The 26,609-nt window shown below is 38.1% G+C and overlaps 1 protein-coding gene across 5 annotated transcripts in view; it reads left to right on the forward strand.

Annotated features, from left to right (window-relative positions):
* CEP95 (centrosomal protein 95) overlaps positions 1-26,609 on the forward strand; it is a 59,457-nt gene that overhangs the window by 7,116 nt on the left and 25,732 nt on the right. For 2 of the 5 annotated variants that reach the window (XM_079903662.1, XM_079903661.1), the window contains exons 4-9: positions 2,036-2,141; positions 16,161-16,292; positions 17,054-17,247; positions 18,784-18,896; positions 19,092-19,221; positions 20,245-20,398. In XM_079903662.1, the coding sequence (XP_079759788.1) occupies positions 2,036-2,141; positions 16,161-16,292; positions 17,054-17,247; positions 18,784-18,896; positions 19,092-19,221; positions 20,245-20,398 (829 nt within the window). Of the gene's footprint in view, positions 1-2,035; positions 2,142-3,552; positions 3,669-16,160; positions 16,293-17,053; positions 17,248-18,783; positions 18,897-19,091; positions 19,222-20,244; positions 20,399-26,609 lie in introns of all 5 variants that reach the window. The other 3 variants (XM_079903658.1, XM_079903659.1, XM_079903660.1) reach the window with 3 other exon arrangements.

Here is a 26,609-nt window from a genome sequence, read left to right on the forward strand (position 1 = left end):
AATAATATATGACCCATATTAGAATGGGTTTACTATTGTAAAGTTATCCAAAACAAGTTTTTAGCAGTAATAGCAATTAGTATAAATTATAATACAAATGAAGACAAAAAATTGGGACAGGCTCATCATTCCTAATTCTCACATTGTTGATGGTGAGACCTATGCTGTGAATATAACATCTGAAATTAATCTTAAATTCTTTAGTTAGAGATAGTTTTCTATCTTTTATCCTTGTTGCTGAAAAAGACTTAAAAGCATATAGAGATAAGGCCTAGAAGGAAAGATTGAAAGGCATGCCACACTGTACATTTCTTTTTTTTATTTCAAAAAACTTGAGTTTTGAGTGTTTAATGTATGTTAAATATCAGCCTAGGTACTCTGGGAAGATTCAGAGCTGCATGCCATGTTTATTGCTCTCAAAGAAAACTATACTCAAGTCAGGGAGACTGCCATAAATACATACAGTAAAAACATCGTAGGAGAATTGGGAGGGAGTGAATGACATGGAAAAACTCACCTAATTCAAGGCTACCAGTAGCTATTTCAATGCTCTGTGGCTTTTTAGTCATTTTAGCAGCAAGAGTAAGGGGAAGAAAACTACCTAAAAGAGTAATTAATTTGAAATGTTCTAACGACAGCAGTCTTTATGATGTAGTACTTGATCGCGTGTAGGGGAGGAATGATAGGCAGTGGGAATGGAGAGGAGGACAGAAATGAGAGATACTTACATGTGAGGCTGGTAATAATGAAATGCTGAGCGGGGGATCTTCCCAGGGGAGGTCAGTAGGATATGGTAAGCTTAGTGCTGCTAGAAGGGAGTTTGCTCAGATGGGCCCTCCCTATGTGATAGTACTGTAGTTGGAGAATGTTTTCTGAAGTCTGATTCTCACCTTTGCAGGTCCAAGTTTATATAGCAGTATTACCTAGAGCTGATCAGAATTTTCAACATGCCAATTAATAATGGGAACTAAATCTGTATTATCACTAGTCAGGTCAGGTACAGAGCAGTTTTTTCTGAGTTAGCATTATCATTTACCACTGAAGATCAAGGGATTTGAAGGCAGACTATGGGCTTAATGCTGCCACTTACTGTATGACTCACTAAGTTTCATCCCTCACTGTAGGACTGAAGCTATCTAAGCCTCAGTTTTCTCTTCTGAAATTCTTTCATGATTGTAGTGAAGGTTAATAGATATGCATAAGTAATTTAGCATTGAGCCTAGCCCAGAGTAAATACACAATGAATATTGACTAATGTTGTTAAAATGTTGCTTGGTGAATATAGAAACAGAAAAAAGTGAAGGTGGTTGTTGAAACAGGAAATCTTTAGAAGTGGGATGGGAATATCCAGACGGGTATATCTGAAGTAGGAGGTTTCACCCACATACCTCCTGAAATCACTTCCCTAGTGAGTTACTGCCACTGTGAAAGTGTATTTCTTAAGTATGTTGGGGTAGAAAATAGGTTGAGAGTCTTTTTTTTTTTTTTTTTTTTTTTTGGGTGTGCTGTGTGGCATGAGGGGTCCTAGCTCCCCGACCGGGGATTGAACCCGTGCCCCTACAGTGGAAGCACAGAGTCTTAACCACCAGACCGCCAGGGAAGTCCCAAGGTTGATAGTCTTAAGGAAAATTTCATCCACACCTTGATGTGGTCTCACTCTTATCTTAGGCTAGGGCATGATTGTCTTGGAGCTTGAGGTAGGCTGACATAGTCATGTTTTTCTGAAGCCACATCCTAGTCACCTTGCCTCAGATATCTCTAACTCACAGATAGAGAGGTGTAAAGAATACTAAATGAACCTACCACCTGGCTTAAAAAATAGAACATTGCTAATACAACTGTAGACCCTGCTTTTAAAGCAACACTAGCGTGCTCATTGCAAGTAATGATTTGGTTCTCACTTCACTTTCACAAGAGCCCAGTGTACCAGGAAGGGGTTGAGGATATTTTACTGTCCTTACCTCTACCCATCCCCTGTAGAGAAGCAGTTGCATTAACTTGGGTTTTTGGTATTGTTTTTATCTGTTCCAAACAGGTGAAACTGGACAGCGTTCTAAAGAATCCCATCGAGGAGACCCTTTGGAAGAGCAAGAAAGTACTAAAGAATCCAGATCATCATGGAAAAGAGTTTCTTTTGAGAGGTAGCACTCAATGTCTGTGAATTTAAGCAAAACAAGTTATGCTTTTCCTTCTACTAAGAATTAAAATTGCACACAATATACCAGAATGGCAGCAAAAAAACAAAGCTGATGTGAAAATTTACTAACTTCTCATGTTTTAAACCTCCCTGAGGGAGTTTTAAGAACCTCGAGCTATATATAATACTTAATTCTCAGCATTAGCCACCTACTTAATTTAAAACATTTCCCTTAATCATCGAAGTAGTACATGTTCCTTGCTGAAAATTTGGAAAGTACAGAGGAATAAAAAAGAAGCAAAAAAAGAAAAAAGATGAACTGTATCATTCAGAACTAAGTAACTGCTTGTTAACATTTTGTTGTAATTTAGCCTTCTTTACTGTTTTTTTCTTTTGGGGATTTAGTCATATTGTCTGTATAATTTTGTTTCCTGCATTTTAAAGTTTAACACATCAAGTCTTTTCCTAACTTGATAAACTCTTTACAATCATTTTTAGTCACTGTATAACATATCATGCATATGGGTGCATCATAATTTACTAAACCACACCTCTGAAGTGGAGGTAGTTGTTCCTTTGTTTTTCATATTATTATTTTTTAATGTGATACATACTTCTGTTTATTCTTTCTCTACTCTGTTTCCACTCATATATTTAAGCTACATTCCGAGTGGAAGATTATGAATGATATAAGGCTATTAAAAGTTGCCAAATTACTTTCCCAAAAGGCTGTGACTATTTAAATACCCACCAGCAGTATAAAAGTACTGGGTTACTGCACCCTCATCAACCAGTATCATCGACCAATACCAGAGTTACAGAATTGCTGTTTTCATAGGCAAAATGTAATGTTGTTGCAGGTTTGATTGTACTTCTGCTAAGTAGAGGTTGAACATGCTGCTATGATTTTCCTTTAAGTATCCAATTATCAGTTTTTTTATGGAATTTGTCATGGTTTGAAAAGCACAGGCAAAGCCTTCTTGTTTAAATATAGTATGTTGTAGAAAACGTGTCTTAAAGGAGACCATCAGGAAATAAATTTTTTGACTTTATTTTTCATTATTAGATTAAAAAAAATAACAAAAGTGCAACAATAAAAGGATGTTTAATACAAAATTAATATCCTACCTAGATTCCCTTCACTTCCACACCTCTAAAGTAACCAGTATTTATTGTTCTCTATGTATATTCACCTATACGTTTAATTCTTGACACTTCATACACAGCTTTTCCCGCCATACGTGTATCAGTTAAAACAGTTAAGCAGCAGAAGGAAAAGTCTCCTGTTTTCTGCACATAACAATGACGAATCTGAACATCCATAGGCAGGCTGCTTGAAGCAGCTCTTGGGGTCCTCACAGAAAGGGCCCTTTGTGGTCAGGCCAGGCCATCAGTAAGTGAGGAAACTCTTTCAGGTGCTCCTCATCATCTGAGGCATTGGGCCCCTCTTGGGGTGGAGATGAAGCAGAATCCACTGGTGAAATAATTAGACTTGGAGACACAGCACACACCTTTTCTCTAAGAAGTAATGGTGAGTAGTTAAACTTCACATATCAGTTATTGTTATTCAACATAAAACTGTGAAAATGTAAATAGTTATACTTAGAAGTGTTTAAAAGTTGAGAAGAATAGAGAGAGCCCTAACTGGACATCAAAATTGAAATTCCAGAATACTGCCATTACCCACTGTATATGAACAGTTGTCCAGAATGAGTCAAGTGGGAGTCCTAGGCGCATGGGCAAATAGGTGGATGCAAGTTTGTCATGTAATATGTGGGACTTGATACCCTAGGAAGAAAATTCTGGATGCAGCTTAACAGTTTGGTCACACTCAGAATACCCCCTAAGTATAGTTTCCTGAGCTGGGTGACTCAGTTTTTTCATGGTGTCAACCAAGTGTGTACATCCAGTGGCAGTTTTTCTCCCAGGCTTCAGGCCATATTTCCAACAGTCCCTGCTTATACACAGTAAACCTGAATATCTCTCAGGCATGTTTTGAGACTCTCACCTTGCCCTCCTCCAGCCATCCCACTTCCTGTTCTGCCCATCTTGGTTGTCTTGCTTTTCTCTTGGCATCATATAGTTTCTTTTTTCTTTTCTCTTTTTTTTTTCTTTTTTTTTGGCTGTGCCATGCAGCTTGCAGGATCTCAGTTTCCCGACCAGGGATTGAACCTGGGCCACGGCAGTGAAAGCCCAGAATCCTAACCACTAGGCCACCAGGGAACTTCCAACATCATATAGCTTCTTTTGTTGGAATGCTCTTCCTTTCTCTTTCTGGCAAACTCACTCTATACAAAGCCCAGCCTCTGAGGCTCTGTATTCCTACATTGTGGTCTTCTCACCTTGACTATTATGTAAACTGTGAGTTCCAGGGACAGTAGCGACCTCCTATTCATTCAGCAAATATTTATTTAATGCCTTCCCTTTGCCAGGCAGTGGTGATACAGTAGTAAACAGAATAGACACAAATCCCTTCCCTTATAGAACATATATTCTACTTGTGGAGGCAGTCAGTAAATAAGACAAATAAGTGAAATGTCTAATAAAATTATTCATATTCGTCTTAGTATTCCAAAAATTAGCAAAACATTAGGTCCACAATAAGTTTTTTTTTTTAAATGGAAGAACAGGAATGCTAGAGTAGAATTAAGTACATTAAATTATGGGAATCAAGTGGCCTGTATTCTCTTCCAGACTCTGCTACTGGCTGTGTGACTTTGGACAAGCCCCTTATCTTTTCTGAGCCTCTGTTTCTTCAAGTGTGAAATTAGAGAATTAAACTAAACCATCTTTGAAATCCCTTTCAGCATTAACACTCTAATTCCAAGGAATAGACACACCATTCCAAGGAATTGCGTTCGAAGAACCTATGTCTGGGAGGTCAGACAGTAAGCCAAAGACATTTACTTGCCACTGGGATGGGCAAAGTAGCAGAATGACCAGAGTCAAGTGTAGGTAATGCAAGAATGTTTCTTCAAGGTAGAGAGTCAGATGAAAGGGATGGTGATTTTAGAAATGGTGTTCTGTGATAGCAAGTGCCATGTAGAAAGGTTATATCTATAAAAAGTGAATTATTATTTTCAGATTTTAACTTCAGATTATAATGCAATTAAAAGGAAAAAAAGAAGTGGTTGAGAGGGCTTCCCTGGTGGTGCAGTGGTTGAGAGTCTGCCTGCCGACACAGGGGACACGGGTTCGTGCCCAGGTCCGGGAAGATCCCACATGCCGCGGAGCGGCTGGGCCCGTGAGCCATGGCTGCTGAGCCTGCGCATCCGGAGCCTGTGCTCCGCAACAGGAGAGGCCACAACAGTGAGAGGCCCGCGTACCGAAAAAAAAAAAAAAAAAAAAAGGTTGAGAGAAAAGCCAGGCTAAGGTGTTTGGGTTTGATGTCATATGGTAGCTTCCTTTTATATTTGGATTTAATTCATCAGATAAATGTCATCATATACATTCTTAGACATCTAATTTAGGCTTTAATTCCAGGACTATAAATCTTTCTTTTTTATTGCAATATAATTGACATATAACATTATATTACTTATACAGATGTACAATTTGATTCTTCAGTAGTATGTATTGCAAAATGATTACCACAGTATGTCTAGTTAACATTCATTACCAAAAAATTACAAACTTTTTTCTTGTGATGAGAACTTTTAAGATCTACTCTATTAGCAACTTTCAAATATACAACACAGTATTTTTTTCTTAAACCTTTTTTAAAATTGAGATATAGTTGATGTACAATATTATATGTTACAGGTGTACAGCATAGTGATTCACAATTTTTAAATTTTTATATTCCATTTATAGTTATTATAAAGTATTGGCTATATTCCCTGTGTTGTACAATATATCCTTGTATCTTATTTTATACATAATAGTTTGTACCTCTTAACCCCTTCCCTGTCTTGCCCCCTCCCCACTGGTAACCACTAGTTTGTTCTCTATGTCTGTGTGTTTGTTTCCTTTTTGTTATATTCACTAGTTTGTTTTATTCTTTAGCTTCCACATATAAATGATATCATATAGTATTTGTTTTTCTGTCTGACTTATATCACTTAGCATAATACCCTCCAGGTCCATCCATGTTGTTGCAAATGGCAAAATTTTCATTCCATTTTTATGGGTGAGTAGTAGTCCATTATATATATATATATATACACCACATTTTCTCTATCCATCCATTTGTTTGGTTTTTTTTTTCATCCATTTGTTGATGGACACAGGTTGCTTCCATATCTTGGCAATTATAAATAATGCTGCTATGAATGTTGGGGGTGCATGTATCTTTTCAAATTAGTGTTCCCATTTATTTTGGATATATAACCAGAAGTGGAGTTGCTGGGTCATATGGTAGTTATGTTTTTAGCTTTTTGAAAAACTGTTATACTGTTCTCCACAGTGGCAGCACCAATTTGCATTCCCACCCGTAGTGTACAAGGGTTCCCTTTTTTCCACATCCTCACCAGCATTTGTTATCTGTGGTCTTTTTTTGGGGGGGGGGGGTCAACATACACTTATTTTAATGTATTTTTTTTATTAATTTTTATTGGAGTATAGTTGCTTTACAATGCTGTGTTAATTTCTTTTGTATGGCAAAGTGAATCAGTTATATGTATACATATATTTCCTCTTCTTTAGATTTCCTTCCCATTTAGGTCACCACAGAGCATTGAGTAGAGTTCCCTGTGCTATACAGTAGGTTTTCATTAGTTATCTGTTTTATACATAGTAGTGTATATATGTCAATCATAATTTCCCAATTCATCCCACCTGCCCCCTTCCCCCCTTGATATCCATAAGTTTGTTCACTATATCTGTGTCTCTATTTCTGCTTTGCAAATAAGTTCATCTGTACCATTTTTCTAGATTCCACATGTAAGTGATATTATACAATATATTTCTCTTTCTGACTTATTTTACTCTGTATGACACTCTCTAGGTCTATCCACTTCTCTGCAAATGGCATTATTTCATTCTTTTTTTATGGCTGAGTCGTACTGCATTGTATATATGTACCACATCTTCTTTATCCATCCCTCTCTTGATAGACATTTAGGTTGCTTCCATGTCCTGGCTATTGTAAATAGTGCTGCAGTGAACATTGGAGTGCATGTATCTTTTTGAATTACGGTTTTCTCTGGTATCTGTGGTCTTTTTGATGATAGACATTCTGACAAGTGTGGGGTGATATCTCATTGTGGTTTTAATTTGCATTTCTCTGATGATTAGCGATATCGAGCATCTCTTCATGTGCCTGTTAGCCATCTGTATGTCTTTTTTGGAAAAATGTCTATTCGGGTCTTCTGCCCTTTTTTTTTTTGCGGTACGCCGGCCTCTCACTGTTGTGGCCTCTCCTGCTGCGGAGCACAGGCTCCGGACGCGCAGGCTCACGGGCCAGCCGCTCTGCGGCATGTGGGATCTTCCCAGACCGGGGCACGAACCCGTGTCCCCTGCATCGGCAGGCGGACTCTCAACCACTGCGCCACCAGGGAAGCCCTTCTGCCCATTTTTTAATTGGGCTTGTTTTGTTTGATGTTGAGTTGTATGAGCCTTTTATATATTTTGGATATTAATCTCTTTGTCAGTCATCTCATTAGCAAATATTTTCTAATTTTAAAGGTTGTCTTTTTTTGTTTTTTTGTTTGTTTTTCTGGCCACACGGCGTGGCATATGGGATTTTAGTTCCCTGTCCAGGGATCGAACCTGCACCCCCTGCATTGGAAGCACAGAGTCTCAACCTCTGGACCATCAGGGAAGTCCCTAAAGGTTGTCTTTTTGTTGATGGTTTCCTTTGCTGTGCAAAAACTTATAAGTCTAACTAGGTCCCATTTGTTTATTTTTGCTTTTATTTCCTTTGCTTTAGGAGACAGAGCCAAAAAGATACTGCTACAATTTATGTCAAAGAGTGTTCTGCATATGTTTTCTTCTAGGAGTTTTATGGTTTTTGGTCTTACATTTAGACCTATAATCCAATTTGAGTTTACTTTTGTACATGGTGTGAGAAAATGTTGTAATTTCATTCTTTTACATGTAGCTGTCCAGTTTTCCTAGCACCACTTATTGAAGGACTGTCTTTTTCTCTGTTGTATATTATTGCCTCCTTGTCATAGATTAATTGACCTTCAGTGTGTGGGTTTATTTCTAGGCTCTCTATTCTGTTCCACTGATTTATGTATCTGGCTTTGTGCTAGTTCCATACTGTTTTGATTACTGTAGCTTTGTAGTATAGTCTGAAGTCAGAGAGCGTGAACCCTACAGCTCCTTTCTTGCTCAAGATTGTTTTGGCTATTCAGGGTCTTTTGTGTTTCCATACAAATTTTAACATTATTTGTTCTAGTTCTGTGAAAAATGTCATTGGTAATTTGGTAGGGATTGCATTGAATATGTGAATTGCCTTGACTAGTATAGTCAATTTAACAGTATTCTTCTAATTCTTGAACATGGTATATCTTTACATCTGTGTGTCATCTTCAGTTTCTTTCATCAGTGTCTTATAGTTTTCTGGGTACAAGTCTTTTACCTCCTTAGGTAGGTTTATTCCTGGGTGTTTTATTCTTTTTGGTGCAGTGACAAATGGGATTGTTTCCTTAATTTCTCTTTCTGATAGTTTGTTGTTAGTGTATAAAATTGTGACAGATTTCTTCATATTAATTTTGTATCCTGCAACTTTACTGAATTCACTGGTGAGCTCTGGTAGTTTTCTGGTGGCTTCTTTAGGATTTTCTATATATAGTATCATGTCATCTGCAAACTGATAGTTTTACTTCTTCCTTTCCAATTTAGATTCCTTTTATTTTTTTCTCTTGTCTGATTGCTGTGGCTAGGACTTTCAATTCTATGTTGCATAAATGTGGTGAGAGAGGGCATCCTTGTCTTGTTCCTGATCTTAGAGGAAAATGCTTTTGGTTTTCACCATTGAGTATGATGTTAACTGTGGGTTTCTTACATATGGCCTTTATTACGTTGAGGTATGTTCCCTCTATGCCCACTTTCTGGAGAGTTTTTATCATAAATGGGTGTTGAATTTTGTCAAAAGCTTTTTCTGCATCTATTAAGATGATCCTTTGATTTTTATTCTTTCAGTTTGTTAATGTGGTACAGATTCTGAAAATCTTTGCATCCCTGGGATAAATCCCACTTGATCATGGTGTAGGATCCTTTCAATGCGTTGTTGGATTCGGTTTGCTAATATTTCATTGAGAATTTTTGCATCTATGTTCACCAGTGATTTGGGCCTGTAATTTTCTTTTTTTGTGATATCTTTGTCTGGTTTTGGTATCAAGGTGATGCTGGCCTCATTGAGTGAGTTCGGAAGTGTTCCTTCCTCTGCGATTTTTTGGAATAGTTTGAGAAGATTAGGTGTTAACTCTTCTCTACGTGTTTGGTAGAATTCAGCTGTGAAGCCATCTGGTCCTGGACTTTTTGTTTGTTGAGAGTTTTTAAATTAGTGATTCAGTTTCGTTACTGGCAATTGGTCTGTTCGTATTTTCTGTTTCTTCCTGGTTCAGTCTTGGGAGATTGTACATTTCAAAGAATTTGTCCTTTTCTTCTAGGTTGTCCATTTTATTGGCATCTAGTTGTTTGTAGTAGTCTCTTATGATCTTTTGTATTTCTTTGGTGCTGGTTGTAACTTTTCTTTTTTCCCTTCTGATTTTATTGATTTGGACCTTCTCTCTTTTTTTCTTGATGAGTCTGGCTAAAGGTTTATCAATTTTGTTTGTTTTTTTCAAAGAACCAATTCTTAGTTTCATTGATTTTTTTTCTACTGTTTTTTTTAGTCTCTATTTTATGTTTCTGCTTTGACCTTTCTTTCCTTCTACTAACTTTGGGTTTTGTCTGTGCTTTTTTTAGTTCTTTTAGGTATAAGGTTAGGTTGTTTATTTGAGGTTTTTTTGTTTCGTGAGGTAAGCTTGTATCACTAACTTCCCTCTTAGAACTGCATTTGCTGCATCCCGTAGATTTTGGATTATTATGTTTTTGTTTTCATTTGTCTCCAGGTATTTTTTTAATTCCTCTTTGATTTCTTCAGTGATCCATTGATTGTTTAACAGCATATTGCTTAACCTCTATGTGTTTGTGTTTTTTGCAGTTTTTCTTGTAGTTGATTACTAGCTTCCTAGTGTTGTGGTCAGAAAAGATGCTTGATGTGATTTCAGTTTTCTTAAATTTACTGAGGTTTATTTTGTGACCTAGCATGTGATCTATTCTGGAGAATGTTCCATGTGCACTTGAAAAGAATGTGCGTGCTGCTTCCTTTGGATCGAATGTTCTGTACATCTATTAAGCCCATCTGGTCTAATGTGTCATTTAAGGCTAGTGTTTCCCTATTGATTTTCCGTCTGGATGATCTGCCCATTGATGTAAGTGGGGTGTTAAAGTCCCTTATTATTACTGTGTTACTGTCAGTTTCTTCCTTTATGTCTGTTAATGTTTGCTTTATGTATTGAGGTGCTTGTATATTGGGTGCATTTATATTTACAGTTATTATGTCTTCTTCTTGGATTGATCCCTTGATCATAATTTAATGTTCTCCTTTGTCTTTTGTAATAGTCTTTAATGTCTATTTTGTCTAATATGAGTATTGCTACCCCAGTTTTCTTTTGTTTTCCATTTGCAGTGTCTCTCTCTATTTCCATATATATATGTGATTGTCTTAAGTTGCTGATCTCTCACCGTTTTTTTTTTTTTTTTTTTGCGATATGCAGGCCTCTCACTGTTGTGGTCTGTCCTGTTGCGGAGCATAGGCTCTGGACGCGCAGGCTCAGCGGCCATGGCTCACGGGCCCAGCTGCTCCACGGCATGTGGGATCTTCCCGGACCGTGGCACGAACCCGCGTCCCCTGCATTGGCAGGCGGACTCTCAACCACTGTGCCACCAGGGAAGCCCTGATCTCTCACTTTTAAATGCATTTTAACAACCCTGCACCTGTACTTCCCTTCCTTTATGATTACTGTTTTTGATATCATATCTTATATCTGATTGTTTTGTGTATCCTTAACTGCTTATCATGGATATAAATGATTTTACTCCTTTTCTGTTTTAACCTTACTAACTTTGTGTGTGGATAATTTCCTACCTTTACTGTATGGTTGCCTTTAGCAATGAACTGTTTCATTTTGTAATTTTCACCTTTCTAGTTATGGCCTTTTCTTTTTCACTTAGAGAAGTTCCTTTGACATTTGTTGTAAAGCTGGTTTGATGATGCTGAACTCTTTTAGCTTTTGCTTGTCTGTAAACTTTTTGATCTCTCCATCAAATCTGAACGAGAGCCTTGCTGGGTAGAGTATTCTTGGTTGAAGGTTTTTCCCTTTCATCACTTTAAATATAGCCTGCCACTCCCTTCTGGCCTGCAGAGTTTCTGCTTAAAAGTCAGCTGATAGCCTTGTAGGAGTTCTCTTGTATGTAATTTGTTGCTTTTCCCTTGTTGCTTTTAAAGGTATTTTTAAAATTTTATTTATTTAATTTATTTATTTTTGGCTGCATTGGGTCTTTGTTGCTGCACATGGGCTTTCTCTAGTTGCGGTGAGCAGGGGCTACTCTTCGTTGCAGTGCAGTGGCTTTTCTTGTTGCAGAGCATGTGTTCTAGGCGCCCAGGCTTCAGGAGTTGTGGCTCGCGGGCTCTGGAGCGCAGGCTCAGTAGTCGTGGCATACAGGCTTAGTTGCTCTGCAGCATGTGGGATCTTCCCAGACCATAGCTCAAACCCGTGTCCCCTGCATTGGCAGGTGGTTTCTTAACCACTGTGCCACCAGGGAAGCCCCCCTTGTTGCTTTTAATATTCTCTCTTTACCTTTAATTTTTGCCCTTAGAACTAGAGTGTGTCTTGTAGTATGGGACTTCTCTGTGCTTCCTGGACTTGGCTGTCTGTTTCCCTTCCCAGGTTAGGGAAGTTTTCAGCTATTATGTCTTCAAATGTTATCAGCTCCTTTCTCTCTCTCTTATCCTTCTGGAACGCTTATAAATGCGAGTATTAGTGCATCTCATATTGTCCTAGAGATCTCTTAAGTGTTCTCATTTCTTTTGATTTCTCTTTAATTCGTTCAGCATCAGTGATTTCCACTACCCTGTCTTCTAGCTCACTGATCCATTCCTCTGTATCATTTAATCTACTTTTAATTCCTTCTAGTGTATTTTTCATTTGTTATTGTATTCTTTATTTCTATCTTCTTGTTCTTTATATTTTCTAACTCTTCATTAAAAACTTCTAATTTCTCATTCTGTGCATCCATTCTTCTCCCGTGTTCTTTGATCATCTTTATGATCACTACCCTGAACTCCTTCTCCAGTAGATTGCCTATCTCCACTTCACTTAGTTCTTCTTCTGGGGTTTTATCTTGTACCTTTATCTGGAACGCATTACTCTGTTGCCTCATTTTGCCTAAGTTGCTGTTTTTATTTTTATGTATCTGGTATGTTGATTATATTTTCCAACTTTGGAGAAGTGGCCTTTTGTTGGAAACGCCCTATGTGTCCCAGCAGTATGTCCTACCTGAGCTATATGCTCTAGCAGTTCCCCCTATGAGGACTGCATGGGTCTTTCTATTGTGGTGGGCTATGTGGGCAGTCTGGTATGCTTGGTTGGCCCCTGGGCCAGTTGGTTGCCTTGTGCAGAGGCTGCCAGCTGCTGGTTGGCTGGTCACGAGGTGGCATAAGGTGGCTAACTGCATAACCACAGGGACCCCCGGGGCTTATACTGGCTCAGTGGTGCGGAGAGTCAGGGTCTAGAAGACTCCAGGGCTGTTGCCTGCCCACTGGTGGGTGAAGCCAGGTCCTTGGTTAGTGCTGGTCTACTGGCGGACAGAGCCAGGTCCTGGTTGCAGAGCCCAGGGTCCCAGAGCTTGTGTTGGATTGCTGGGGGGTGGGGGCGGGGGGCGCAGTTCCTGATACAGTTGAGAATGGGGTCTGGGGTGTCCTGAAGCTTGTGTTGGCCTGCTGGTGGGCAAGGCTGTGGCCCAGCTGGTCCCAGCACAGGGTCTGGCCTGCTAATGGGCAGGCTGGGTCCATAAGTTGCAGGACTAGTTTTCTTTCTTTTTTTTTTTTAATAATTTTTTTAAATTAATTAATTTGGTTGTGCCAGGTCTTAGTTGAGGCTCACAGGCTCCTTTGTTGAGGTTCACCAGCTTCTTAGTTGTGGCAGGCGGGCTTCCTTAGTTGCGGCTCACCAGCTCCTTAGTTGCAGCAGGAAGGCTTCCTTAGTTGTTGCATGGAAATTCTTAATTGCAGCGTGCATGTGGGATCTAGTTCCTTGACCAGGGTTCGAACCCGGGCCCCCTGCATTGGGAGCTCAGAGTCTTAACCACTGCGCCACCAGGGAAGTCCCGGGACTAGTTTTCTTGAGGCTCATGTCTGTCCCCTGGTGGGAGAAGCTGGTCCAGAGGCTAGAGCAGGCTCTCTGAAGGGCAGGGCCAGGGCCCAGTGGATTCTGGGACTGGTGCATGCCTACTGGTGGGTGAAGCTGGGTCCTGGGCCCTCTGGTGAGCAGGTCCATGTCCCAAGGCTGCATCTGTGGGCTCAGGGGATCTTAAGGCAGCCTGTCTGCTGATGGGTGGGGCTGTGTCCCTGCCCAGTTAGTTGCTTGGCCTGATGTGTCCCAGCACTGGCACCTACAGGCTGTTGGGTTGGGGCCATGTCTTGGCGCTAATGAGCTAGAGGTAGGATTCCACAGTGGCGCTTGCCAGCACCAAGGGTCCACATGGTAGAAGGAGCTCCTAAAAAAGGCTGCTGCCAGTGTCTGTGTTCTCATGGTGAACTCCAGTTGCCTCTTGCCTCTCCGGGAAGCTCTCTAAGATCAGCAAGTAGATCTGGCCTAGGCTCCTCTCAAATTACAGCTTCTGTCCTGTGTCTCAGTAGATTTTGTGTGTGCCCTTTAAGAATGAAATCTCTATTTCCTGCAGCCCTCTGGTATTCCCAAAAGTAATCGCCAGTGGTCTTCAAAGCCAAATGTTCTGGGAGCTCATGTTCCCGGTGCAGGCCCCCCAGGCTGGGGAGCCTATGTGGGACTCAAGACTTTGGCAGAACCTTTACAAAGTAATTGTTCTCCTTTGTGGGTCACCCACTGGGGGGTATGGGACTTGACTATATTGCAAGTCTGCCCCTCCTAGCCATCTCGTTGTGGTTCGTTCTTTATGTCTTTAGTTGTAAAAGATCTTTTTTGGTAGGGTCCTGTCTTTTTCATCAATGGTTGTTCTGCAGATGGTTGTGATTTTGGTGTGCCTATGAGAGGAGGTGAGCTCAGAGTCTTTCTACTTTGCCATCTTGGCCATCTCCCTTCCTTAAACCTTTTATATAAGTAAGGAGAAACCCCTTCCTAAGCACCTTGTAACAGGATACACAGCAGGACCTCACCATTATGGAAATCTGGCCTGCCCCTGGGGCCAAGGCACTGCTGCTCTGTGACTGAGTGGGGGAGGGGGTAATGAGGCCTCTACAAGAATTGGGGTTTGCTTTATAGGTGGCGTGAGCCAGATTCCTTATGGAGGAGCCTGGGATGAGAGTTCTTTGGCACCAGGGCACCCCCCCAATACAGTATTAATGTAGTCACCATATGGTACATTACATCCCTATGACTTATTTTATAACTGGAAGTTTGTCTTCTGACCATCTTCACTCATTTGTTCTACTGAAGACCCTTTTTTTTTTTTTTTTTTGGTAAATGAGATGTATTTACTATACAGACACTTAAATAATTGATTTTTTTTTTTTTTTTTGGGCTGCACCGTGCAGCTTGCAGGATCTCAGTTGCCTGACCAGGGACTGAACCCTGGCCATCGCATTGAAAGCTCCGAATCCCAGCCATTAGGCCACCGGGGAACTCCCTAATTGAAATATTATTAATGCTTACAGTAAAGAAGTTCACAATCTCTGCAGTAATAAAACAGTATGTTCTACAACAGTCTGAAGATCATTGAGAGAAATTTGTGTAACTTTCAGTCTGACCAATTAAAATTTCCAGATGATAACTAAGCATGAGATTTTAGGAGAAATTCCATCAAAAAGAAAGAGCATATGAAATGGTTATTCAAGGAGTCAAAGAAAAAAATGGACCCAGATAAAAATGAATTAGTCTGTGGTCAAACTGATGACAAATTCAGTATAATGAAATTGAGGACCAAGTTGTGAACATTATGTCTTAGAGGATATTCATGTGAAATATGAAGTTATGTAGGGAAGTTTACATACTTAAAACATTTTGGTATGAAAATGGCCATATTGCACTGGATTGTGGAAAAGGAGAGCCCAAAAAGATGTATTTGCAGATTTTTAAAAGACATCAGTTGAGTGTCAAAATTTTGAAAATACAGTATTCGGGAATAAATTGTGTGGATTTGGGGATCTGTACAAGGTGAATTTTTCTGTTTTTAGTGATTTTATCAGTTGACCGTATCGGTAAACAACGAGTTTTCAGGGTGCATTCTCATACTTTCAAAGTGAGGAGTAAGTTTACGGTGAAGTCTTTCATTAAACTGAAGAAGGGATAGATAAATAGAAAGTTATTTAGAGAGGGAAAGTCATTAATCCATTTTGTTTATGGGAAGTTTGTGTATTGTAGATTTCCAAGGGAGCAAAGTGGATATTCCCTCAATTTCAGAACTATTTTTAATGTAGCTCTCTGTGTACTAACATTATGGAGCTGATTCAAAATATTAAGCGTTTGAAAATTAGACAAAACAATTCGTTTGACCTACAAATCTTTGATTATGGTACCAGCCAAGATCTCTAGTTTAGAGATATACCTGTGCAACAGTCAGCATTTCTGTTACAAGTCTGGCACCTATTTTTCTAAAGCAAAGGAATGAAACATTGTGTAAAACTTTGTTTTTAAGTTATATAAATGATTCTGGGCTACAGAACTACATATTGCTATCTGATAGTTATTAAAAGTAATTGGTATTTCAAGCAATCAGACCAACATAGTTCTATGCTTATGTCACTTCTGATATTTTTATCCTCAGGGTATTAAACTCATAGCTTTTAGTCTAACATTCAGCAATAAAAAAGTTTTACTTTAATATTTTCTAGGTGCCCAAGGTCCTAATGAAATGCAGTCTAAAAAAGCCTCAACCCTACCATGTTCTGACTCACATGAAGAAGTGTTGAACACTCCCTTATCTAGTTTTTTGTCCAAGAGTGGGACATCCTTTGTTGAAGACAGTGAGTAGTAATGCATTGAGTTCTTGAGACTATTGCTGTGAGTTGAAGCCAATCGTTCTTGTGGCAGTTGCTATTAGCCTTTTTACTTTTGTTGCTCTACAATTAATGCGATTCATTTTGGTTTTATGTGACCTCATTTGTAAATGTTTGCTATTAATTATGAACTCGGATTTCTTCATAAGATGGTCTTTGGTCACATGTTTTGCATCTGCTATTTTATTTAAATCCTCTCCTCTCAAACAGAGACTTTAGGACAATAAGAGTCTGTTACGTTAGACTGATTAGATGTCAGTTGGTGGTCTTCAAATTATAATAACTTGAAAAATATTCTCATTTTGTATTGTCTCTGAGGTTTTCATATGGTTAGTATTATATAAAGTCATTGTTAATGGCTAACTATTTTTATAACATGTGGATAAACCATAATTTATATAGCTATTCTTTAAGCCATTTAGGTTTTTAGTAATTTTTCATTGTTTTTAAATGACTTTAGGAAGCATTTTTATGATAATAACATTAAAATTGCATTCTTCCTGATTTAATTAGGTCCCTACTTGTTTACTGAGGATGAGTCCCTATTTTCATTGTTTTTTAGGTGTGTTTTTTTTTTCTCAAGTTTAAAATACAGTTCTAAGTAGTGTGTGTGAACATGTTTGTATAGGGTATGTGTATATATAAAATGATACAGGATATATATATATATAAAAAATGGTTTATTTCTTAGAGTTCATCTTAATGTCCACTTTGATTTGTCCAACTAGCAGAAATTCCTTCTGTGGATATGATCCCAAATGCTAGGAAGTTAGGGGAGCCTATCCGATCAGCTATTCCTTTACATCCACCTTACCATCCTTCAGCGCCTCGAGCTCCCTGCCCCATAGGAAAAGAATACTTGCGTTCAAGTCACTGCTCCCCTACTGTGAATTCTACTGGAGAAGGCACAGCATTTTCTGTGGTAAGTGGAAAAGCTTGCTTTCAACTGGTGAAAAGTCTATAGATTTAAAAAGGTTTCTGCTAGAATTGTAGTCAAGGATACTGCACTAATCAGAGCACTGTACTTCTTAAAATTTACCTCTGCATATACCTGTATATTCTTACCCTAGGAAGATAGGGACAGGATGACTATGTAAAAGGGAAAATAGTAAGAGCCAACACATACTGAGTGTTTATTTTGTGCCAGGCACAGTTCTGCCTAATTTGCAGGTATCGAAGAAATTTCTTCTTACAGCACAGCTCTCGAGTAGGTACTATTTATATTTCCCATGGGGAAGCTGAAATAGAGAGTTTAAGAATCTTGTCTGAGGTCACACAGCACTTGTAGAATTAGGATTAGAATTCAAGCATTCTAGTTTCAGTACCCATATTGTATGTCTCTAATTGAGTAATTGAAATGTTTTAACATATAGAAAAGTGTCAAAACTAATCTTTCATCCATATTCCTATTATCCAGCATGAACTACCGTTAACATTTTGGCCTATTAGCTTCCACTCTTTTCTTCTTTGAAAATAAAATCCTTTTTTACACAGTCATCCTTTTTCTATCTTTTTAGCAACAAGAACGCTCAGGTATATGCCAAGGGTAAATTTATAAACAATGATACACTCTCATAATTAAAAATTCATACAGTGCCGAAAAAGTAGTTAGCATTAGGTGACCATAATTCTAAACATTCTGTGCATCTATTTAGATAGGAGGGTGGATGGATAAAAAGAGAAAAAAGGGATCATAGGATAATGGTTACATTTGGGGAAGGCTTGCAGGGATGGTGGAAGGCCTTCTGAGTTGCTGGTAATATTCTTTTTCTCTACCTGGGTTGCAGTTAGGTGGGAATATTCTTTTTCAAATAATTCTTGAGCAGGACACTAACTTCAATTTTAAACGTTTTTTAAAAATGTGATTATATTATAGTTATTTACTAAAAAGTATTAAATTTAATTTTACTTTAATAGAAGAAAAAGATACTGAAGTGAAATTGAAGAGATTGTTAAACATCAGATGTTTCTTTATCACAAGAAATATTTTCTATAAGATTCCCTCTAAAGTTAAGAAATAAATTGTTTAAAATGTTGAGCTTATATTCATATTTTGGAGGTTTTGTCTTGTTTCAGTTTTGGACAGTTTCTATTGACTTCTTGATATGAAAGATAATGACTTTAATACTTTCCACTTGCGATTTGATCATTTTATCATTGTCCACATGTAGCTGTAACCCCTAAATTTTTATATTTGAGAACACCTTACTTGCATTTATATTTGAATGCAATCCTGAGCCATGCTTTTTCTTTGAGTACAAGTTTATAGACATTGCTCCATCCTTTGGCATTGGGAATCAATGGAGTGTTTTGACAAATGTGTGTCTTAAAAAAGCAAAACATGGAGAATGAAGGGATCTAGCTTTGTGTTACAGGTCCTCCCTTCCCATCACACCCAAAATGTTCTTCTTTTTGTGTCTTCCTTATATCTCTTTCAAATCAACTCTGTTTTTAATAGGAACCAGATAATAGAGTTTTCTTAAATTCCAAGTTGTCTAAAGATGGCAAACAGGAAATGTATCCAGTTCAGGTCCAAGGCCCTAGGACAAGGAAGCTTCCCAAAGGAAAAAGGTAACATTACTGTAGGCTTCAATGTTTACAGTCTGTCTGCAAAGGGATTTGAAGAGTTAAGGATATACTCTCCAAATTTTGCTGTGAAGACCAGTATGAAATATTTGGTAAAACATGTATTACAGTAGTTTTGAACTAAGTAATGTACATACACTTGTCTACTTAAATATGTCACAAGGTCACTTTTTATTACAGGTATGAAAACAGAACTGCAGTCTCATCCTGGGATTCACCTTTCTCCCAGAGGGCAGGAAAGAGGTTAACAGAACAAGAATTACATGCAGTATCAGAGAAACTATCTCAGCGCCTCTCTGAACTAGATTGGGCAAGTCTTGTTTTTTAATCTGTATTGAGATTGCCATAGTAGGTGAGCATTTAAGTGATTTTACAATTGAAGGTGAGAGCTAAGCTAAGGTACTAGGAAGTTAGGTGCGTCTTACTTACTGAAAATCTTCCATAAGTCAAGCAGGTAGGACATAGGATGAGAAATTATATCCTAGCCTTTTATTATGTAACCAAATTTGGTATAGATTTATCCAAATTTTTATCAAATTCTATCTATTTATTTATTTATTTGGCTGTGTCAGGTCTTAGTTGCGGCATGCGGGATGTTTTATTGAGGTGCCCGGGCTCTTCATTGCGGCACGCGGTCTTCTCTAGTTGTGGTGTGTGGGCTCAGTAGTTGCAGCCCGTGGGCTCTCTAGTTGTGGCGTGCAGGCTCCAAAGTGCACAGGCCTCAGTAGTTGTGGTGCGTGGGCTGTAGAGCACACAGGCTCAGTATTTGTGGTACGCAGGCTCTAGAGCGCACGGGCTCAGTAGTTGCTGTGTGCAGGCTTAGTTGTCCTGTGGCACGTGGGATCTTAGTTCCCCAACCAGGGATTGAACCCGCATCCCCTGTATTGGGAGGCGGATTCTTAACCACTGGACCACTCGGGAAGTCCCAAATTTTTATCGAATTCTGATGAAAACTAAATAATTTAATGTAACTGATTATATTAAACCGTATATCTTTAGATATATCTGTATTGTTTCCCTTTGTCACTAAAGACACATTTGGTATAAAATTAGATGGATCTCTGATTTTCACAAAATACTGTAGTTTGGGGGTATCATTGAATAAATATATTAAATCCCTGTGTGACTTACTCTTAAGTTTATTGAAACTGAATAGTCCATGGCATTGATGTATATATATCCTTTAGAAACTATGCATAAGCATCTGAAAATTTGTGTCTAAACTTGGGCTTAATTATCTGAGAAAACTTTTAAAAGGTTATATCTGTCTAATCTTTCCAACTTGCATTCTGCTGAAGTCAATGAAAGATGTTAAAAAGAATTTTCTTGATAGATGTTAAAAAGTGCCCTGGGTGATCGAATTAAAGAGAAGACCAGCTTTGAAGAGGAGGATATTGGAAATGAAGAGGTGGAAAGTGGAAATGATGAGACACTGTCTCAGCATAGTGACAGCATCGTGGAGTATGGGCCGAAGAAGCAAAGGCCAGGTACCTATCTCAGGCCAGGTTAAGGACGTCCCCAGAAACCACTTAGCCACTCTGATCTAATGACTGGCTTTCTTTTTTAAATATTTCAGAAATATGTGAAAGCATCAAAAATAATATCAAATACCTGTATCTCCATCTAGAAGTAGCAGATGTTAACAGTTATATTTGCTTTACACCTTTTGTGTTTAAGAAATAGAGTTAAAATCTCTTCTCTTGTCCCCACATTCTTTTTCTTTCCCTCAAAGAAATTACTCTCTCAAAGTTGGTATCTTTTCTTCATATCTCTGTTTTTTATTTTTAATTTTTTCCAGGTTTATTGAGATATAATTAACATACAGCATTGTATCATGTAAGGTGTACAACATAATGATTTGATATATGTGTATATTGCAGAATGATTACTACAGTAAGTTTAATTAACATCTGTTATTTCACATTCAGTTTTTTTATGTGATGATAACTTTTTTTAATTAATTTATTTTTATTTATTTTTGGCTGTGTTGGGTCTTCGTTTCTGTGCAAGGGCTTTCTCTAGTTGCAACGAGTGGGGGCCACTCCTCATCGCGGTGCGCGGGCCTCTCACTGTCGCGGCCTCTCTTGTTGCGGAGCACAGGCTCCAGACGCGCAGGCTCAGTAGTTGTGGCTCACGGGCCCAGTTGCTCCGCGGCATGTGGGATCCTCCCAGACCAGGGCTCAAACCCGTGTCCCCTGCATTGGCAGGCAGACTCTCAACCACTGCACCACCAGGAAGCCCTGATGATAACTTTTAAGATCTAATCTCTGAGCAACTTTCAAATACAGAATACAGTATTAATTGTAGTCACCATACTGTACATTATATTCTGAGAACTTATAACTGTAAGTTCTACCTTTTGAACAAGTTCACCCATTTCACCCATCCTTCATACCCCCTACCTCTGGCAACCACCAGTCTGTTCTTCTCTGTATTTTATGCATTTGATTTTTTAAAATTCCACATAAAAGTAATATCATAGAGTATTTGTCTTTGTCTGACTCATTTCACTTAGCATAATGCCCTCAAGGACCATTCATGTTGTGCAAATGGCAGGATTTCCTTTTTTATGGCAGAATAATATTCCATTGTGTATATATCACATTTTCTTTATCCATCGACTGAACACTTCGTTGTTTGCATGTCTTTGCTGTTGTAAATAATGCTTCAGTGAACATCTCTTTGAGGTAGTGATTTCTTTTCACTTCTGGATATACACCCAGAAGTGGAATTGCTGGATCATATGGTAGTTTTATTTTTAATTCTTCCAGGAACCTCCATATTGCTTTCCATAATGGCTGCACCATTTACATTCCCACCAAGGATTCGCAAGGGTTACCTTTTCTCTACATCCTTTCCAACACTTGTTACTTCTTGCTTTTTTTGAGGATAGCCATTCCCATAGGTATGAGTTGATATCTAATTGTGTTTTTGATTTGCATTTCCCTAATCATTAGTGATGTTGAGCACCTTTTCATGTACCTGTTGGCCTTTGTATGTCATCTTTGGAAAAATGTTCAGTTCCTCTGCCTATTTTTTAATTGGATTTTTTTTTTTTCTTTCTGCTGTTGAATTAATACTTTGAATATTAACCCCTTATCAGATACCTGATTTGCAAATATATTCTCCCATTTGGTAGATTGTCTTTTCATTTTGTTGGTGGTTTTCTTTGCTTTGCAGAAGTTTATTAGTTTTAATAGCCCCACCTCTTTATTTTTGCTTTTGTTGCCTTTACTTTTGGTGTCAAATGCAAAAAATCATTGCCAAGGCCAATGTCAGCCAGGTTGGTGCCTTTTTACTTACCTTTATTTCTTCTAGAAGTTTTATGGCTTCAGGTCTTATGCTCAAGTCTCTTAATTCATTTTGAGTTGATCTTTGTGTTTGGTGTAAGATAGGAGTCCAGTTTCATTATTTTGCATGTGGTGTCCAGTTTTCCCAACACCATTTATTAAAGAGGGTATCCTTTCCCCATTGTATATTCTTGGCTCCTTTATCATAAATTAATTGACCATATATTCATGGGTTCGTTTTTGGGCTCTCTATTGTGTTCCATTAAGCTCTGTGTCTGTTTTTTGCCAATATATTGTTTTGATTACTGTAGCTTTGTAATATAGTTTGAAATCAGGAAGTGTGATGGCCTCCAGCTTTGTTCTTTTTTCTCAGGATTGTTTTGGCTATTTGGGGTGTTTGTGGTTCCAAACAAATTATATGATTGTTTGTTCTATTTCTGTGAAAAATACCATTGGAATTTTCATAGGGTTTGCATTGAGTTTGTAGATCTCTTTGAGGAGTATGCACATTTTAACAGTATTAATTCTTCCAATCCATGAACACAGATCATCTTTCCATTTATTTGTGTCTTCTTTAATTTCTTTCATCAGCGTCTTATAATTTTTGGTGTACAGGTCTTTCACCTCCTTGGTTAAATTTATTCCTAGGTATATTATTCTCTTTGAAGCAGTTGTAAATGGGATTTTTCCTTAATTTATCTCTTTTTATTTTTTTAAAGAGGAGAAAACAAAAGTTTAGTAACACATATATATGGGAGAGACCTAGGAAAACTGAGTAACTCCAGTTTCTCTGATAGTTTGTTATTAATGTATAGAATTGCAACTATTTTTGTACAGTTGACCCTTGAACAATGTGGATTTGAACTGTGCAGGCACTTATACATAGGTTTTTTTCAATAAATACGTACTATACTACTATACTGTCATCAGTGCCGGTTGAATCCATGGATGCAGAACTGTGGATACGGAGCACTATCTGTAAAGTTATACTTAGATTTTTGGCTGCGTGGAATCAGTGCCCTAAGGAACAACTGTATATTGATTTTGTAACCTGCAGTTTTACTAACTTCGTTTATTCTAACAGTTTTGGTGGCTTCTTTAGGGTTTTTTATATATAATGTGATGTCATCTGTAAAGTTATATTTCTTCATTTCTGATCTGGATGTCTTTTATTTCTTTTTCTTGCCTAATTGCTCTGTCTAGGAGTTGTAGTACTATGTTGAATAAAAGCAGGCATCCTTGTCTTGTTCCTGATCTTAGAGGAACTACTTTCAGCTTTTCACTGTTGAATATGTTAGCTATGGGCTTGTCATATATGGCATTTATTATGTTGAGGTACACTCCTTCTATACCCAGTTTGTTGAAAGTTTTTAAAATGAATGGATGTTGAATTTTGTTAAATGTTTTTTCTTTATTTATTGAGATGATAATATGATTTTTATCTTTTGTTTGGTGTACACAGTGACGGATTTGTGAATGCTGAACCATCCTTGCACTTCTGGAATAAATCCCACTTGATCATGGTGCATGATACTTGTAGTGTACTGTTGAATTCATTTGCTAATATTTTGTTGAGGATTTTTGCATCTATGTTCATCAGGGATATTGGTCTGTAATTTTTTGTGGCGTCCTGTCTGGTTTTGGTTTTAGGGTAATGTTGGCCTTGTAAAATGAGTTTGGAAGTGTTTCTTCTTCTGTGTTTTGGAAAGGTTTGAGAAGGATTGGTATTCTTTAAATGTTTGGTAGAATTCACCAGTGAAGCCATCTGGTCCTTGACTTCTTTTTTTTTAATTTTTATTTTATATTGGAGTATAATTGATTAACAGTGTTGCATTAGTTTCAGGTGTACAGCAAAGTGATTCAGTTATACGTATATCCATTCTTTTTCAGATTCTTTTCCTATATAGGTTATTACAGAATATTGAGTAGAGTTCCCTGTGCTGTACAGTAGGTCCCTGTTGGTTATGTATCTTTTTTTTTTTTTTTTCCCGGTACACAGGCCTCTCACTGCCGCGGCCTCTCCCTTTGCGGAGCACGGGCTCCGGACGCACAGGCCCAGCGGTCATGGCTCACAGGCCCAGCCGCTCTGTGGCATGTGGGATCCTCCCAGACCAGGGCACGAACCCATGTCCCCTGCATCGGCAGGTGGACTCTCAACCACTGCACCACCAGGGAAGCCCGGTTATGTATCTTAAATAAAGCAATGTGTACATGTCAATCCCAAACTCCCAATCTATCCTTCCTCTCAACCCTTCCCCCTGGTAACCATAAATTTGTTCTCTGAATCTGTGACTCTGTTTCTGTTTTGTAAATAAGTTCATTTGCATCTTTTTTTTTTTTTTTTAGATTTCACATATAAGCGACATCATATGCTATTTGTCTTTCTCTGTCTGACTGACTTCACTTAGCATGATAATCTCCAGGTCCGTCCATGTTGCTGCAAATGGCATTATTTCATTCTTTCTAATGGCTGAGTGATACTCCATTGTATATATACCACATCTTTATCCATTCATCTGTTGATGGACATTTAGGTTGCTTCCATGTCTTGGCTATTGTAAATAGCACTGCAGTGAACATTGCAGTGCATGTATCCTTTCAAACTCTCGTTTTTCTCCAGATATATTCCCAGGAGTGGGATTGCTGGATCATATGGTTTTTAGTTTCTTAAGGAACCTCCATACTGTTCTCCATAGTGGTTGTACCAATTTACTTCCCCACCAACAGTGTAGGAGAGTTCCCTTTTCTCCACACCCTCTCCAGCACTTACTGTTGGTAGACTTTGATGATGGCCTGGTATGTGGTGATATTGCATTGTAGTTTTGATTTGCATTTCTCTGATAATTAGCGATGTTGAGCATCTTTTCATGTGTCTCTTGGCCATCTGTGTGTCTTCTTTGGAGAAATGTCTGTTTAGATCTTCTGCCCATTTTTTGATTGGGTTGTTCTTTTTTTGTTTTTGTTTTTTTGACAGTGAGCCGCATGAGCTGCTTGTAAATTTTGGAGATTAATCCCTTGTCGGTCACATTGTTTGCAAATATTTTCTCACATTCTGTGGGTTGTGCTTTCATTTTGTGTATGGTTTCCTTTGCTGTGCAAAGCTTTTGAGTTTAGTTAGGTCCCATTCATTTATATTTTTTATTTCCATTACTCTAGGAGATGGATTGAAAAAGATATTGCTGTGATTTATGTCAGAGTGTTCTGCCTGTGTTTTCTTATAAGAGTTCTATATTGATAGTATCTGGTCCATTTAGGTCTTTATTTTGAGTTTATTTTTGTTTATGGTGTTAGAGAATATTCTAATTTCATTTTTTTTTTTACATGTAGCTGTCCAGTTTTCCCAGCACCATTTATTGAAGAGACTTTCTTTCCTCCGTTGTATAGTATTGCCTCCTTTGTTGTAGATTAATAAACCATAGGTGCATGGGTTTGTTTCTGGGCTTTCTGTCATGTTCCATTGAGCTATATGTCTGTTTTTGTGCCAGTACCATACTGTTGTGATGACTGTAGCTTTGTATCAATAGTATAGTCTGAAGTCAGGAAGCCTGATTCCTCCAGCTCCATTTTTCTTTCTCAAGATTGCTTTGGCTATCCAGGGTCTTCTGTGTCTCCATACAGATTTTAAGATTTTTTTTGTTCTAGTTCTGTGAAAAATGCCATTGTGAATTTGGTAGGGATTGCATTGAATCTGTAGATTGCCTTGGCTAGTACAGTCATTTTGACAATATTCGTTCTTCCAATCCAAGAACGTGGTATATTTTTCCATCTGTTTGTGTCATCTTTGTTTTCCTTCATCAGCATCTTATGGTTTTCCGAGTTACAGGTCTTTTGCCTCCTTAGGTAGATTTATTCCTAGGTATTTTATTCTTTTTGATGCAATGGTAAATGGAGATTGTTTCCTTAATTTCTCTTTCTGATCTTCTTAGTGTACAGAAATGCAACAGATTTCTGTGTATTAATTTTGTATCCTGCAATTTTACCAAATTCATTGATGAGCTCTAGTAGTTTTCTGGTAACATCTTTAGGATTTCTATGTACAGTATCATGTCATCTGCAAACAGTGACAGTTTTACTTCTTTTCCAATTTGGATTCCTTTTATTTCTTCTCTGATTGCTGTGGCTAGGACTTCCAAAACTATGTTGAGTATAAGTGGCGAGAGTGGACATCCTTGTCTTGTTCCTGATCTTAGAGGAAATGCTTTCAGCTTTTCATTGTTGAGTATGATGTTAGCTGTAGATTTGTCATATATGGCCTTTATTATGTTGAGGTATGTTCCCTCTCTGCCCACTTTCTGGAGAGTTCTTTTATCATAAATGGCTGTTGAATTTTGTCAGAAGCTTTTTCTGCATCTATTGAAATGATCATAGGATTTTTATTCTTCAATATGTTGATGTGGTGTATCACACT

The sequence above is a fragment of the Stenella coeruleoalba genome (genome assembly GCF_951394435.1).
Source record: "Stenella coeruleoalba genome assembly, chromosome: 19".
In the NCBI taxonomy this organism is placed as follows: domain Eukaryota; kingdom Metazoa; phylum Chordata; class Mammalia; order Artiodactyla; family Delphinidae; genus Stenella; species Stenella coeruleoalba.